This window comes from Scomber scombrus, chromosome 5 (genome assembly GCF_963691925.1).
Source record: "Scomber scombrus chromosome 5, fScoSco1.1, whole genome shotgun sequence".
Classification (NCBI taxonomy): domain Eukaryota; kingdom Metazoa; phylum Chordata; class Actinopteri; order Scombriformes; family Scombridae; genus Scomber; species Scomber scombrus.
The window spans coordinates 33,050,314-33,065,787 of NC_084974.1; the positions used below are offsets into that span (position 1 = coordinate 33,050,314).

The 15,474-nt window shown below is 42.2% G+C and overlaps 1 protein-coding gene across 1 annotated transcript in view; it reads right to left on the bottom strand.

The window, feature by feature from the left end:
- Window positions 1-15,474, bottom strand: part of LOC133979967 (diacylglycerol kinase delta-like) — a 37,870-nt gene that overhangs the window by 18,515 nt on the left and 3,881 nt on the right. Inside the window, exons 2-4 of the mRNA XM_062418519.1 lie at window positions 12,021-12,131; window positions 9,926-10,006; window positions 1,101-1,205 (exon numbers count right to left, since the gene is read on the bottom strand). Of these exons, the coding sequence (XP_062274503.1) occupies window positions 1,101-1,205; window positions 9,926-10,006; window positions 12,021-12,131 (297 nt within the window). The remainder of the gene's footprint in view (window positions 1-1,100; window positions 1,206-9,925; window positions 10,007-12,020; window positions 12,132-15,474) is intronic.

A 15,474-nucleotide genomic window follows, 5' to 3' on the forward strand; every position in this document is an offset into this window, starting at 1 on the left:
AAACACACTACAGCTCATACTGGGAGTCCTAACACTGCAGAGAAACACACTACAGCTCATACTGGGAGTCCTAACACACTGCAGACAGACTACGGACTTCTCTGCATGCCGACATTCACAGAGGCTAAATAGATAATGCGTCAAAATAACTTAAAATATTAATAACAAACAAGCTTTAACTGCACAAACTTGTATTAATTTAAATGATAATCAGCCTTCATTTCTTTACACAAACACATTATATAAAAGAATAAATCTTACAGACGGCTAAGAATAAAACAGCATAAACAACGCTGAGCATTTCCTCTACCATCATGTTAGCAATCAACCTGTCAATCACCACGTAGCCACGCCCTAATGCATACCCTGCTTTATCGTCACATATAAAATCAGGGAGGCCAAAATGTCCCAAATGAACATCATACTGCATTGAAGAAGGCTTTAATCCAGGCGGGGAGTTCCGGTCCTCTGAAATGAGGCCAACGAGGAAGTAACTTAAAGCTGCATTCTATCAAAAGGCCACCAGGGGGCGACCGTTTTGGTGTCAAAAGGACTTCCGTCTCTATACAAGTCAATGGAGAATTCACCAACTTCTCATTTGATTTGGAAATTTTCAAGATGGCGCTGCTCAGATCCGATACTATCACAGATGTTACGTCCATTTTATATACAGTCTATGGTCTCCCTCAGTAACCATCACAGCAGACAGCAGCTTTTTGTCCATGTGAAGCCACCGTAGCTCAACTCTGCGCCACATATTTCACTCCTGACAACATTATCCTTTACTTCCTGGAAGCTTTTAAACCACGCTGGACTTTAGTGTGTCTTCGTCTCTACATCATGTTCCCTCCAGTCAGCTAGCTAGCAGGCTAACTTACTACCATCATGTTCCCTCCAGTCAGCTAGCTAGCAGGCTAACTTACTACCATCATGTTCCCTCCAGTCAGCTAGCTAGCAGGCTAACTTACTACCATCATGTTCCCTCCAGTCAGCTAGCTAGCAGGCTAACTTACTACCATCATGTTCAACCAGTCAGCTAGTTAGCAGGATAACTTTTATAGCATCGACTACAGACAGATTACAGACTACAGATTACAGACCTCATAGTTTTGTCTGTTCTGGACGCTGCGCAGAGCTGCCATCCACTCCTCCATCTCCTTCCTGTTGTCTGCACACAGAATCAGACGCCTGCAGGGAGTGATGACCTACAGAGAGACAGACAAGTAGAGACAGATAGTTAGAGACAGACAGGTAGAGACAGACAGTTAGAGACAGACAGGTGGAGACAGACAGGTGGAGACAGACAGTTAGAGAGACAGGTAGAGAGACAGACAGGTAGAGACAGACAGGTAGAGAGACAGACAGGTAGAGACAGACAGACAGGTGGAAACAGACAGGTGGAGACAGACAGACAGACGGGTGGAGACAGACAGGTAGAGAGACAGACAGGTAAAGACAGATAGTTAGAGACAGATAGTTAGAGACAGACAGGTAGAGACAGACAGTTAGAGACAGACAGGTAGAGACAGACAGGTAGAGACAGACAGTTAGAGAGACAGGTAGAGAGACAGACAGGTAGAGACAGACAGGTAGAGACAGACAGACAGGTGGAAACAGACAGGTGGAGACAGACAGACAGACGGGTGGAGACAGACAGGTAGAGAGACAGGTAGACAGACAGACAGGTAGAGAGACAGACAGGTTAAACTTTAGCATTAACAGGTATTATTATATTTTGCAGATGAGGAGAAACCCAGTTGGCAGCGAATTAAACTATTGTTCTAATTATACGACCCTGTGTGTGTGTGTGTGTGTGTGTGTGTGTGTGTGTGTATGTGTATGTGTGTATGTGTGTAGGGAGACGTTCCAGAGAAACAGACGTGGACTTCCACTTCCTGTCCAGCTGCTCCACAATGAACCCTCTGTTCTCACACTGACAGAAATAGACACACACACACACATACACACACACATACATACACACACACACACACACACACACACACACAATGTAATAAAATGACTAACTCAAAAGGGAAACTTCAGTATTTTTCAACAAGCTGCTTTTTAGGGGGTAAACATGTTTTTATAGCACCGACATACCTTCATTCCTTCCTCCCTTACTTCTTTCCTTTCCTCCCTTCCTTCCTCCCTCCTTGCCTTCTGTCCTCCCTCTTTCCTTCCCTCCTTCCTTCCTTTCCTTCTTTCCTCTGTCCTTCTTTCCTTCCTTCCTCTTTTCCTTTCTCTCTCCTTCCGTCCTTCCTTCTTTCCTCTGTCCTTCATTCCTTCCTCCCTAACTTCTTTCCTTCCTCCTTTCTTTTGTTCTTTTCTTCTTCATCTATCTTTCTTCCTTCCTTCTTTCTTTCTTTCTTTCTCTCTAGGAGGATAAAATATGTAATATTTATCATTCTTTTGTGGTTACACCATTTGACATTTTCAGGAGCATTCAGTCTTACTTTTGGTAAAAAATGGTGCAAATGTCATTTCAAATTATATAAAACCAACAAAAATACTAAATGTACATTTTATCAAACCTGATGCTTTTAAAACCAAACCTTATTTGTTACTGACCCTCATGAATCATCCAGGCTATGATATCTAACGCAACCACACAGATATTACATTATCCTTTAATTTAAATGTCCAGTCAGAGAGAGGAGATAGCAACACCTGAGAAAGGAAACAACAGGAGGAATACAGCATCCTCTGTCCTCAGACGCTCCACTCAAATGAGGAAAAACTCTTTAAAAAACAGGAAAAGATGTAAGTACCAGAGGAGGAGTCGCTCTGCTGGGATGGACGGACAGGAAATGATAGATGGACTGTCTTATATACAACTGTTCTAGTCTTTTAAAACCATTCAAAGTGCTTTTACACTACATGTCACATTCACACACTGTTGGTTGAGCCATCGGGAGCAAAGTGGGGTTAAGTATCGTACCCATGGACACTCACACCAATTCATTAGATCCACATAGATAAAACTAATGCAGTTTCATACAATCTGCCTGCTTAAAATGTTCAGTTTTATCGAATCTGTTTGAGAGAGGTGTTAATGTATTTTAATGGTGACTGTTGAACTATAACTCCGACTTCCACCCTGGAGCACACCAGAGGCCTGTAAATGGTAAATGGACTGTACTTATATAGCACCTTTCTAGTCTTTTCGACCACTTCAAAGCGCTTTACACTACAACTCATTTACCTCATTCACACACATTCATACACTGATGGCAGGCAGCTACCACGCAGGGTGCCAACCTGCACATCAGGAGGAAACTACCCATTCACTCGCATTCATACACCGTTGGCACAGCAACGGGAGCAATTAAGGGTTAAGTGTCTTGCCCAAGGACACATCGACATGTAGACTGGAGGAATCGGGAATCGAACCGCCAATCTTCCAATTGGAGGACGACCGCTCTACCTCCTGAGCCACAGCCGCCCCATACTGTACTACGAAGCTGGATTAACAAACCCTGGATATCTCTCCGTTACCTGGGTTGACTTACCAAAATAAACGGTACTACGAAGCTGGTTATCAACTCAGTGATTCAACCCAGGGTTTTCCAATCTGGATCACAGCGCGCTCACATAAAGGGTTAAAGGTGTTTGCAGCATCTGACCAATCGCAAACATGGAGAAACCCTGCAGAGCAGCCTACGTTACCATGGAGGAGCAGACAATTATTCTTCAACAATATGAAGAAGTACCTTATGTACCTACCAGAACCCTGCACTCCCCAGCTCATAGAACCTTATGAACCTACGCGGAGCTCCGGTCCTCTGAAATGAGACCAATGCGGAAGTAACTTAAAACTGCATTCTATCAAAAGGCCAACAGGGGGCGACCGTTTTGGTGTCAAAAGGACTTCCGTCTCTATACAAGTCAATGGAGAATTCACCAACTTCTCACTTGATTTCTAACCTCAGTAAACGTTTTCAAAATGTGTTTATGGTCTCAATCGCTAGTTTAAAGCCTTCTTCAATGCAGTATGATGTTCATTTGGGACATTTTGGCCTCCCTGATTTTATATGTGACGATAAAGCAGGGTATGCATTAGGGCGTGGCTACATCGTGATTGACAGGTTGATTGGTTCACAGGTTCAGGAGGGCGCCTCATGCTCCTCCTGATGCCCATATAAGTAGAATCCATGTTTTTATTTTTCCCAGCATGCATCTGAAATTTTCAAGATGACGCTGCTCAGATCAGAACCAGACTGTTCTAGATTGATTTCTATAACTAACGATGTTAATACGATGATACAAACGTCTGATCATGTGACCTTCATGTTCTCCCTGCAGGAACCTTCGATGGTCGCAGCCAAACTCGCAGCAGCTGGACTGCAGGTGAGTTTACTGTCTGATAGAGAATCGTTCACGGAGTCTAATTGTGACCTCCATGATGTCTTACTGCAATGAGTCACTGATAGGGCAGTGACGATACACTCACCTCACGAGACGAGATTTTAACTCTATTTTTAAGAAAACTTCAATGAGGAAATACATGATACATACTGTTCTTTTATTTAAAGTTACAAAATCGAAATTAAATTGAAATGTTTGAACTAATCACTTTTTTCTACATTCTAAATATATAATTATCATATGCAGTATGCAGCACTGTAAAAGGTTTCCCCGTATAGATAGACATTTTAAAGATGGATCATTTAGGTATTTTAGGAAATAACAACCATGAATACAGAAGTTAGATACGATCACAAATACCAAAATGTAAATTATAAAGACTAGAAACAATTCTAGTATATAAATATAAATTAAATGAAGAATCTAGTTATCATAAATTATAACATATTGCTAATAAAAAAACCGGAGTGTGTATTTGCACCCCTGGTACAAATAGCCTCGGCCACACAGCTGAGCTATTTGCACCCTAGACGTATAACAACGTGAAAACATGGCGGACATTCATCTTCCACGCCAACAGAAAAGGGTGAATTTAGAAAGGTTACATCTCTAATGTTTGTTCTAAAGACATTTCTGGCGTGAAAGTTGTATTATATTTTCATAATCTTTCCTCAGTGAATGTTTACAAGCGTCAGTTTGTCAGTTAGAAATGATTTGTCCGCCAATATCTATCTTCCGTATTAGCAAACATATTGGGCTGTCACGTCACTATGTAAACCGAAGCTGTGGCGTAACAGGCAGCGTGTCCGTCATTAGTACAGGGGACTCAGGTTTGAGTCTTTGCAGCAGCAGTTATATATTGATGTTTTCAGCGGAAAAACTCTGCTACATTTTCATAACTTTAAGTAAATGCATACAACCCGAAAATATCTGAATTTACAACCTTCAGGTTGATATATGATGGAAATCAGATCTTGACAGACAAGTCTATGGTTGCTATGGATACCAAATAATAAATAAATTTCAGACCTCTCAATTCTCAGGCATTGGCCGTGAGACACGCATTTCAAGCTGCTCTCACGCTAACACACCACACCTGACATTTCTCACGCCGGGGAGTGATAGGTGTCACCGGATAGAAATTATTATATGATATACAGAAGAGAACAGCGGCGTATATTTATCCCGCTGTCCCGGTGGGATACGGGAGTCTTCCGCATATCTCCAGACGCTCCCCTCCGATAGCATGCACTCCTGTACTGGGGTGCAAATAGCATACATTGATATTTGCACCAAGAACACTTTGCTATATATACCAGGGTACGAATAGCATCCACTTCTAATTGTACTGGGGTGCAAATAGCCTTTGCCTAAAAAAACACAGAAATACAAGTAAATTGATCAAATCCTGTATCACATAATTACACAAGTGGGTTTTGGCGCTCTGATGTCTGACAGACTGAAGAAGAAGAAGCGCTGCGGCTGAGTGACATCACAGCTTCACATTACAACAACACGAGCAAACAGACACGCGGAGCTCCGTCTGAACTGGTGTGACTGGAAATAATCTGCAAATATTTGAAGAGCGTCATTTCCAAACATGTGACGGGCGAATGTTACTGAGGTTGGACTCATTTCAGCGTTACGTAACCCTCCAGACTGTTAGAGACATTCACTGCTTGACATTTGACCCTAAAATATGATGAAATAATGAATAATGAAATTATTATTATATTATATTACTTCGTTCCGGAGTCAAATTGACCCCTTCTGTTTTGACTGTTCCTTCTTTCCTTCCACCCTCCCTCATTCTCTCTTTCTTTCCTCCCCCTACCTTCCTCGCTTCCTTCTTTCCTCTGTCCTTCCTTCCTACCTTCCTCTTTTCTTTTCTCCCTCCTTTTCCTTCCTTCTTTCCATCTTTCATTCCTGTTCTTTGCCTTCCTTCCTTCCTTCCTCCCTCCCTCCTTTCCTTCCTTCTTCCTTCCTCCCTCCCTCCCTCCCTTCCTCCCTCCTTTTCCTTCCTTCCTTCCCTCTTTTCTTCCCTCCTTCCTTCCTGTGTTCTTTTCCTTCCTTCCTTCCTTCCCTCCTTCCTCCCTTCTCCCTCCCTCCCTCTTTACTCCCTTCCTTCCTTCCTTCCTCCTTACTCCTTCCCTTCCTTCCTCCTCCCTTCATTCCGCCCTCCCTCCCTCCCTCCTTACTCCTTTCCTTCCTTCCTTCCTCCTTCCTTCCTTCCTTGACCAGAGGACAACAGGAGGGTTAAACAAACAAATACTTAAGAGTTAAATTAAACCACATTAGTCTCATATCGAAGCTCGAAGGCTCTTATAAGGACAGAAACACACACTGACGTCACTGCTGACCGAGAGGAAAGTCTCTCACACACACACACACACACACACACACACACACACACACACACACACACACACACACACACACACACACACACACACACACACACACACACACACACACTTCTCTCCATCATTCCTGACATTTTTCCTGGCTTCACTCCTTCAATTCTTCAGCTCAACTTTTTTACTTTTTCCTTCAGATTTTTTCTCTCTGTGGTTTGAAAGTTGTTGTTTTTTTTCTCATCCACAGTAAAAACACATGACTCGATGTCCACTTCCTCCCTCCTTTCCTTCCTTCCTCCTCCTTTCCTTCCTTCCTCCTCCCTTCCTTCCTTCCTTCCTCCTCCCTTCCTTCCTTCCTCCCTCCTTTCCTTCCTTCTTCCTTCCTCCCTTCCCTCCTTCCTTCCTTCTTCCTTTATAAATATGTGTTTACTGAGCAGTGCAATTTAAAATCCCATTTTTATTTATTTGATTCTACACTTCTATTAATTTCTTGGTTTGTCTGGATTCTAAAAATCTAAATCATCTCATTTAAATCACAGTGAGAAGCAGCAACATTCAGTCACTACATTAGTGATGTTATTTAGTGTCCATGTGGTTTTATTTAAGTTTAAAAGGTTAAAATGTGAAAATAAACGTATGAATAACTTGCACACATTCTTTTTTTGTGGACCCAGCATCAAATTTCTGCTTTTAATCCATTTTGAGAGAATATATTAGAGGATTATGGCAAAAATGTCTAAGTGGTGTAACCATAAAAACTTTGTAGCAAATAATTAAACTTGCTTAAAAACAGTAAATTGTCAATAAAACACCATATCAACTAGTTTGGCATGATCTTACATTATAACTTTATATTAAATAAATGTAATGGAATACAATTGTTATCAATATTACATTTACTCTGGTAACCATGGAGATCAGGAAACATTTACATGTTTTAAATGAAGTCATTATTAGTATATAAGTCCACTTAAATACACTGTAGGTGATACAATATTTAATATGTATCATTCTTTTGTGGTCACACCATTTGACATTTTCAGGAGCATTCAGTCTTACTTTTGGTAAAAAATGGTGCAAATGTCATTTCAAATGATATAAAACCAACAAAAATACTAAATGTACATTTTAACAAACCTGATGCTGCTTTTAAAACTAGTTTAACTGATTTATGAATTCATCATCTTACCAACACTTATTAGTTACTGACCCACGTTCCTCTCGTTCAAACTGACTAATAAAAGAAGCCGTTTAAAACTAGTTTTTAAGATGTTTAAGGTCTTTTTCTGAATTCATCTTTTTATAAAACAATTATTAAAACAATAAAACTTTAATTACACATTGATCCAGTTTTCTCTTATTGATCTTTTTTTAATATATTGATTATATTGAACTGGGCGTAACTCGGACATCCATGATGTCTTGCTGCGGAGCAGCTGAGTTCAGTCTGAATTTATCTCCTATAAAACCAACAAAAATACTAAATGTACATTTTAACACACCTTCTGCTGCTTTTAAAACTAGTTTAACTGATTTATAAATTCATCATCTTACCAACACTATTTATCTCTGACACATTTACTGGTTTTATATCATCAGCTTTTTGTCACAATTTAACTTCTTTACATTAAACTGACTGAGAAACAAACAGCAAATACTTTGATAAACTTTATATGGTACTTTACTTCAGTACAGTCTGAGGTACTTGTACTTTACTGCAGTAGAGTTTGAGGTACTTGTACTTTACTGTAGTACAGTTTGAGGTACTTGTACTTTACTGCAGTACAGTTTGAAGTACTTGTACTTTACTGTAGTACAGTTTGAAGTACTTGTACTTTACTGTAGTACAGTTTGAGGTACTTGTTTATATGACAAACACACGACCTTTGACCTGCTGATGCTAATCTACAGTCAGTAATGACGTCTGAGAGGAGAGCAGCTTTCTTACCGTTTCTCTTTGTGTTTGTTCTTCAGCTCACAGAAACACAGACGTCCTGAAACACGGACTAACTTCAGCTCCTGACTCACAATAATCCACCACGGTCTGGTTTTAGTCCCGTCGGAGGCTCAGACCTCAGAGCAGACCTGGATCTGCTCTGCTGCTACTGCCTCCTCTAGCCCCGCCCACATCCTCCCCTATGACTCAAACCTACTTCCTGTCTGTCGTCATGCCGACCCCCCGATGGAGGGAGGGGGAGGGGGACGAGGGAGGGATTTCAGAGGACCACCGCACAGAAGAAGAAGTCTAAACTACTAAATGTCCAGAGAGAGTGAACCAACACACACACACACACACACACACACACACACACACACACACACAATGATAACAGCTGTAGTTTATGAGGAGCAGCGAGCAGCGTCACACACACACACACACTGCTATAAATACACTCAGTCACATGTAAACAGAGTGATCATCACACACACACACACAGCCCCACCCTGCTGTTTAAACAGTCTGTAAATAGACATCAAAGACATTAACAGGAAGTTCCTCTGACTGTTCGCTGAGAAAGTTTCATTCTTTAAATAAACTTTATATTTATTTTGTTTTGTTACTTTATTGTTTCTCACCGTCATCTTTAACCCTCCTGTTGTCCTCGAGTCAAGGAAGGAAGGAGGGAAGGGAGGAAGAAGGAAGGAAAGGAGGGAGGAAGAAGGAAGGAAAGGAGGGAGGAAGGAAGGAAGGGAGGAAGGAAGGGAGGGAGGAAGGGAGGAAGAAGGAAAGGAAGGAAGGGAGGAAGAAGGAAGGAAAGGAGGGAGGAAAGGAAGGAAGGGAGGAAGAAGGAAGGAAAGGAGGGAGGAAAGGAAGGAAGGGAGGAAGAAGGAAGGAAGGAAGGCAGGAAAGAAGAAAGGAGGGAGGGAGGAAGGAAGGAGGGAGGGAGGAAGGATAGAATGAAAGGCAGAAAGGGGGATGGAGGAAGGAAAGAAGGAAGGGAGGAAAGACAGGAAGGAAAGAAAGAGAGAAGGAGGGAGGAAGGAGGAAAGAAGGAAGGAAGGAAGGTAGGAGGGAGGAAGGAAGGATAGAATGAAAGGAAGGAAGAATTAAGGAGGAATCTGTGGTTTGACCCGTTTCTGACATTTAACAGCTGTGAGATAATTGATGTTTCTATCAGCTGTTCCATCAGCTGTTCTACCAGCTGTTCTATCAGCTGTTCCATCAGCTGTTCTATCAGCTGTTGAGTGTTTGGACTCACTGTGAAGCTGTTGTTGAAGTTCTTGGTGCTGGACTCGGCCACGCTGGCGTCCGTCAGGTCGACCTCGTCAAAGATGATGGACTGTAGAGACGAGAGGAGACACGCTGAAGATGCTTCCTGTCACATCACTGTTAAACTAAAGACTATTATATATATGATATACAGTATCTCACAAAAGTGAGTACACCTCTCACATTTTTGCAAATATTTTATTATATCTTTTCATGGGACAACATTATAGAAATGAATCTTTGATATAACTTAAAGTAGTTTGTATACAACTTGTATAGCAGTATAGATTTACTGTCCTCTGAAAATAACTCAACACACAGCCATTAATCTCTAAACAGCTGGCAACACAAGTGAGTACACCTCACAGTGAACATGTCCAAATTGTGCCCAATTGTGTCGTTGTCCCTCCCTGGTGTCATGTGACTCGTTAGTGTTACAAGGTTTCAGGTGTGAATTGGGAGCAGGGCTGTTAAATTTGGTGTTTTCTCTCTCATACTCTCATACTGGTCACTGGATATTCAACATGGCGCCTCATGGCAAAGAACTCTCTGAGGATCTGAAAAATGTAATTGTTGCTCTATAAGAAGATTGCTAACACCCTGAAACAGAGCTACAGCACGGTGGCCAAGATCATACAGAGGTTTTCCAGGACATCTTCCACTCGGAACAGGCCTCGCCAGGGTCGACCAAAGAAGTTGAGTCCACGTGTTCAGCGTCATATCCAGAGGTTGGCTTCAAAAAATAGACAAATGAGTGCTGCCTGCATTGCTGCAGAGGTTGAATAGGTGGGGGGTCAGCCTGTCAGTGCTCAGACCATACGACGCACACTGCATCAAATCAGTCTGCATAGCCGTCGTCCCAGAAGGAAGCCTCTTCTGAAGCTGATGCACAAGAAAGCCCGCAAACAGTTTGCTGAAGACAAGCAGTCCAAGGACATGGTTTACTGGAACCATGTCCTATGGTCTGATGAGACCAAGATAAACTTGTTTGGCTCAGATGGTGTCAGCGTGTGTGGCGGCACCCTGGTGAGTAATACAAAGACAACTGTGTCTTGCCTACAGTCAAGCATGGTGGTGGTAGCGTCATGGTCTGGGGCTGCATGAGTGCTGCCGGCACTGGGGAGCTGCAGTTCATTGAGGGAAGCATGAATTCAAACATGTACTGTGACATTCTGAAGCAGAGCATGATCCCCTCCCTTTGGAAACTGGGCCGCAGGGCAGTTTTCCAACATGATAACGACCCCAAACACACCTCCAAGATGACAACTGCCTTGCTGAGGAAGCTGAAGGTAAAGGTGATGGACTGGCCAAGTATGTCTCCAGACCTAAACCCAATTGAGCACCTGTGGGGCATCTTCAAGCGGAAGGTGGAGGAGCGCAAGGTGTCCAACATCCACCAGCTCCGTGATGTCATCATGGAGGAGTGGAAAAGGATTCCAGTAACAACCTGTGCAGCTCTGGTGAATTCCATGCCCAAGAGGGTTAAAGCAGTGCTAGATAATAATGGTGGTCACACAAAATATTGATAGTTTGGGCACAATTTGGACATGTTCACTGTGAGGTGTACTCACTTGTGTTGCCAGCTGTTTAGACATTAATGGCTGTGTGTTGAGTTATTTTCAGAGGACAGTAAATCTATACTGCTATACAAGTTGTACACTCACTACTTTAAGTTATATCAAAGTTTCATTTCTATAGTGTTGTCCCATGAAAAGATATAAAATATTTGAAAAAATGTGAGGGGTGTACTCGCTTTTGTGAGATACTGTATATCAGCTTAGATTTATTAACACTCATCATTTCATTCTTTATGTCGTTTATTCACTTGTTATATAACGTTGGATCATGTATCCTCCTTCTCCTCTCTTCCTCCTCTCTTCCTCCTCTCCTCCTCCTCCACTTATCCTCCATTATCCTCCACCTTTCCTCTCCTCCACTCATCCTCTCCTCTTCCTCCACCTATCCTCCTCCTCTCCTCCCCCTCCTCGACCTCTCCTCCTCCTCTCCTCCTCCTATCCTCCTCTCCTCCTCCACCCCTCCTCTCCTCCTCCTGTCCTCCTCCTCCTCCTCTCCTCCTCAGTCACCTTAGCAGTTTGGGCGTAGTAAAGCGTTCTCCCTCTCAGTTTGAAGTATCGTCTCTTCCAGCGTTGGAAGGAGTTAGTTTGCTTCATCAGGTTTCCTTCTTTCAGCACCGTCTGAAACACACAGAGTCAAACATCGTGAATCTTTCACTTCTCCGTCAGGTGGGAGGAAAACTAAAAATAATCCTGAAGCTTTTTCTTTGTGGGAACCGAAGCCGAGTGTAACGGTCTCATGATGAAGTCAACAATAGGAAGCATTGAGAGTGAAGGGTTAGTATCACACTGCTGCTTTAAGAACTGCAGTCATGAGTTATAAAAGTTCACTCTGTAAATCACCCACAGTGCAAAAGGAAACACACTTATATCTGAACTCAAGTTTCCATGTTTAAACCAGGCGGGGAGTTCCAGTCCTCTGAAATGATGCGAACGCGGAAGTAACTTAAAACTGCATTCTATCAAAAGGCCACCAGGGGGCGACCGTTTTGGTGTCAAAAGGACTTCCGTCTCTATACAAGTCAATGGAGAATTCACCAACTTCTCACTTGATTTCTAACCTCAGTAAACGTTTTCAAAATGTGTTTATGGTCTCAATCGCTAGTTTAAAGCCTTCTTCAATGCACTATGATGTTCATTTGGGACATTTTGGCCTTCCTGATTTTATATGTGACGATAAAGCAGGGTATGCATTAGGGCGTGGCTACGTCGTGATTGACAGGTTGATTGGTTCACAGGTTCAGGAGGGCGCCTCATGCTCCTCCTGATGCCCATATAAGTAGAATCCCTGTTTTTATTTTTCCCAGCATGCACCTGAAATTTTCAAGATGGCGCTGCTCAGATCCGATACTATTGGCCTCCGAGCAGCAGTCCACAAACCAATGGGTGACGTCACGGATGTTACGTCCATTTTATATACAGTCTATGGTTTAAACATTTAAAGCTTCTGATCTGAACCGACTTGTTTTACTTTATTCTAGAAACAACGTGCCTAAAGGGCGCAAAGGGGGAGAACATATCCGATAAATTACCGGTTCAAACTTTCCATGGGGAATTTTGGAAATATTAAAAGTTGGACATTTTCTATGGGAATTAACCATAGACTGTATATATTATGGACATAACATCCGTTATATATACATTCTATGTATATATAAGGAAAGAAGGAAGGGGGGAAGGAAAGGAAAGAAGGAAGGGGGAAGGAAAGGAAAGAAGGAAGGAGGGAAGGCAAGAAGGACGGATGGAGGAAGGAAGGACAGAAGGGAGGAAAGAGAGAGGAAGGAAAGAAAGAGAGAAGGAGGGAGGAAGGACGAGGACGACACAAAGGTTAATATACAATAACAATAAGTAAAGTAAAACTGCAACTAACAGTTTATAATAAATCGTCTTTGTGCTGATAAACATTATAAAATGTTATCAGATATCTTTTATTTATGTATTCATGGTGGTTTCACTGAGAGGAAGCTTCCCAGTTCAACCAGTCTGTCCACTGCAGTGTTTTATTTAAAGCATCAAACACCATCTGTGAACTTAAGAGAAAGCGAAGCAGCAGAGTCTCAGCTTGAGGAATGTAAAACACATGAATGAAACCTGTGTGGACGGTTTAATGTGACTCTCGTTAAACTCGTTACTTCCCACATGACTCATTCTTCATGTTTTGGTCTCAGCCTGTGAAATTTCCCAAAACATCGGCTTTAAATAGAAACGCAGCGGCTTCGGGCCAAAACTGTCTTCCTGTGACTACGACGTCCACGTCAGTCTGAACTGAGCCGCTGCTGCCTTCAGGGACCAGCGGAAATATCAACACTCACAGTGAACTGAACAACAAAGATTAATGATTGACTTTTAAATGTTTTCTTTTTTCTGGGTATTTATTTGCATCATTACTTGTGAGGAAGGAATACTTAAGGAATACATTTCTAATTTATTCCCGTTAATTCCCGTGGAAAGTTTCCAACTTTGAAAATTGCCAGAATTTTGCAACCCTGGGAAACAATGTGCTGCGTCTGTTCATTCAAATATGAATCAGTCCACAGGTCTGAAGTTACATTCATGTTAGCTCATTCACAATAAAATATGATTAACCCTCCTGTTGTCCTCGAGTCAAGGGAGGAAGGAAGGGATGAAGGAAAGAAAGGAGGGAGAAGGAAGGAAAGGAGGGAGGAAGGAAGGAAAGGAGGGACAAGGAAGGAAAGGAGGGAGGGAGGAAGGAAGGAAAGGAGGGAGAAGGAAGGAAAGGAGGGAGGGAGGGAGGGAGGGAGAAAGGAAAGGAGGGAGGAAGGAAGGAAGGAGGGAGGGAGGGAGAAAGGAAAAGAGAGAAGGGAGGAAGGAAGGAAGGAAAAGAGGAAGGGAGGAAGAAAGGAAAGAAGGAAGGGAGGAAGGTAGAGGGGCGGATAGGAGGATCGGAGGAGAGGTGGAGGAAGAGGAAAGGAGGATGAGGAGAGGTGGAGGATAAATGGAGGAGAGGTGGAGGAGGAAAAGGAGAGGATGAGTGGAGGAGATGAGGAGAGGAGGAGGAGAGACTTTCGGTTTTCACGGTGACAGTAAACGCATCACATAAACAGTCACTATCTCACCTAAGAAATGTTAAAACTGAATGAAAGTGACATATTTAACCTCCACCATGATGCCACCAGCCCTGAGATGGCATCAACAGTGTGAAGGTTTTAATAACATCCTGTTTATTAGCAGATATTAAATCAGTCGTATACTAAACACTGTCCAACTTCTATCTGTGGACGTGTTGCTAAAATACAGTAAAATGTGTTTTTATTAACTGGTATTTCTATCAGTGGTTAACAGCAGCTACAACTGGTTTCTGACGGTCTGTCGGTTGATAAACAGTTAATAAAAACACATTTTGCTTTTGGACATTGTTTCGTATACGACTGATTTATTAACCGCTCATAAACTGGATGTTACTAAAACCTTCACACTGTTAAATGTTGATGCTGTTGGGCAGGCATCGTGGATTTTGAGGTCGGGGCTGGTGAGGTACGTCCGTCCTTCTGAGTTCAGTAAATGATAAACGATCTGTACTAGAGCGATATGGACAAAGCGATATGGACTAGACCAAATATCTCGATATCGATATTACAACAATATTATAGAGATGACTGTCGATGCTTTTACTAAGAAATCTTTGATAAATAATGTGGATATAATGACAAAGTAGGTAAAAGAAAGCTATAACAGTCAACAATATTTTACTGTAATTCAACCAGGAAAAGACAACTCAGATGACATATCGCGATATTACCATAGACATATACATGTATATAAAATGGACGTAACATCCGTGACGTCACCCATTGGTTTGTGGACTGCTGCTCGGAGGGCAATAGTATCGGATCTCAGCAGCGCCATCTTGAAAATTTCAGGTGCATGCTGGGAAAAATAAAAACAGGGATTATACTTATATGGGCATCAAGAGGAGCATGAGGCGCCCTCCTGAACCTGTGAA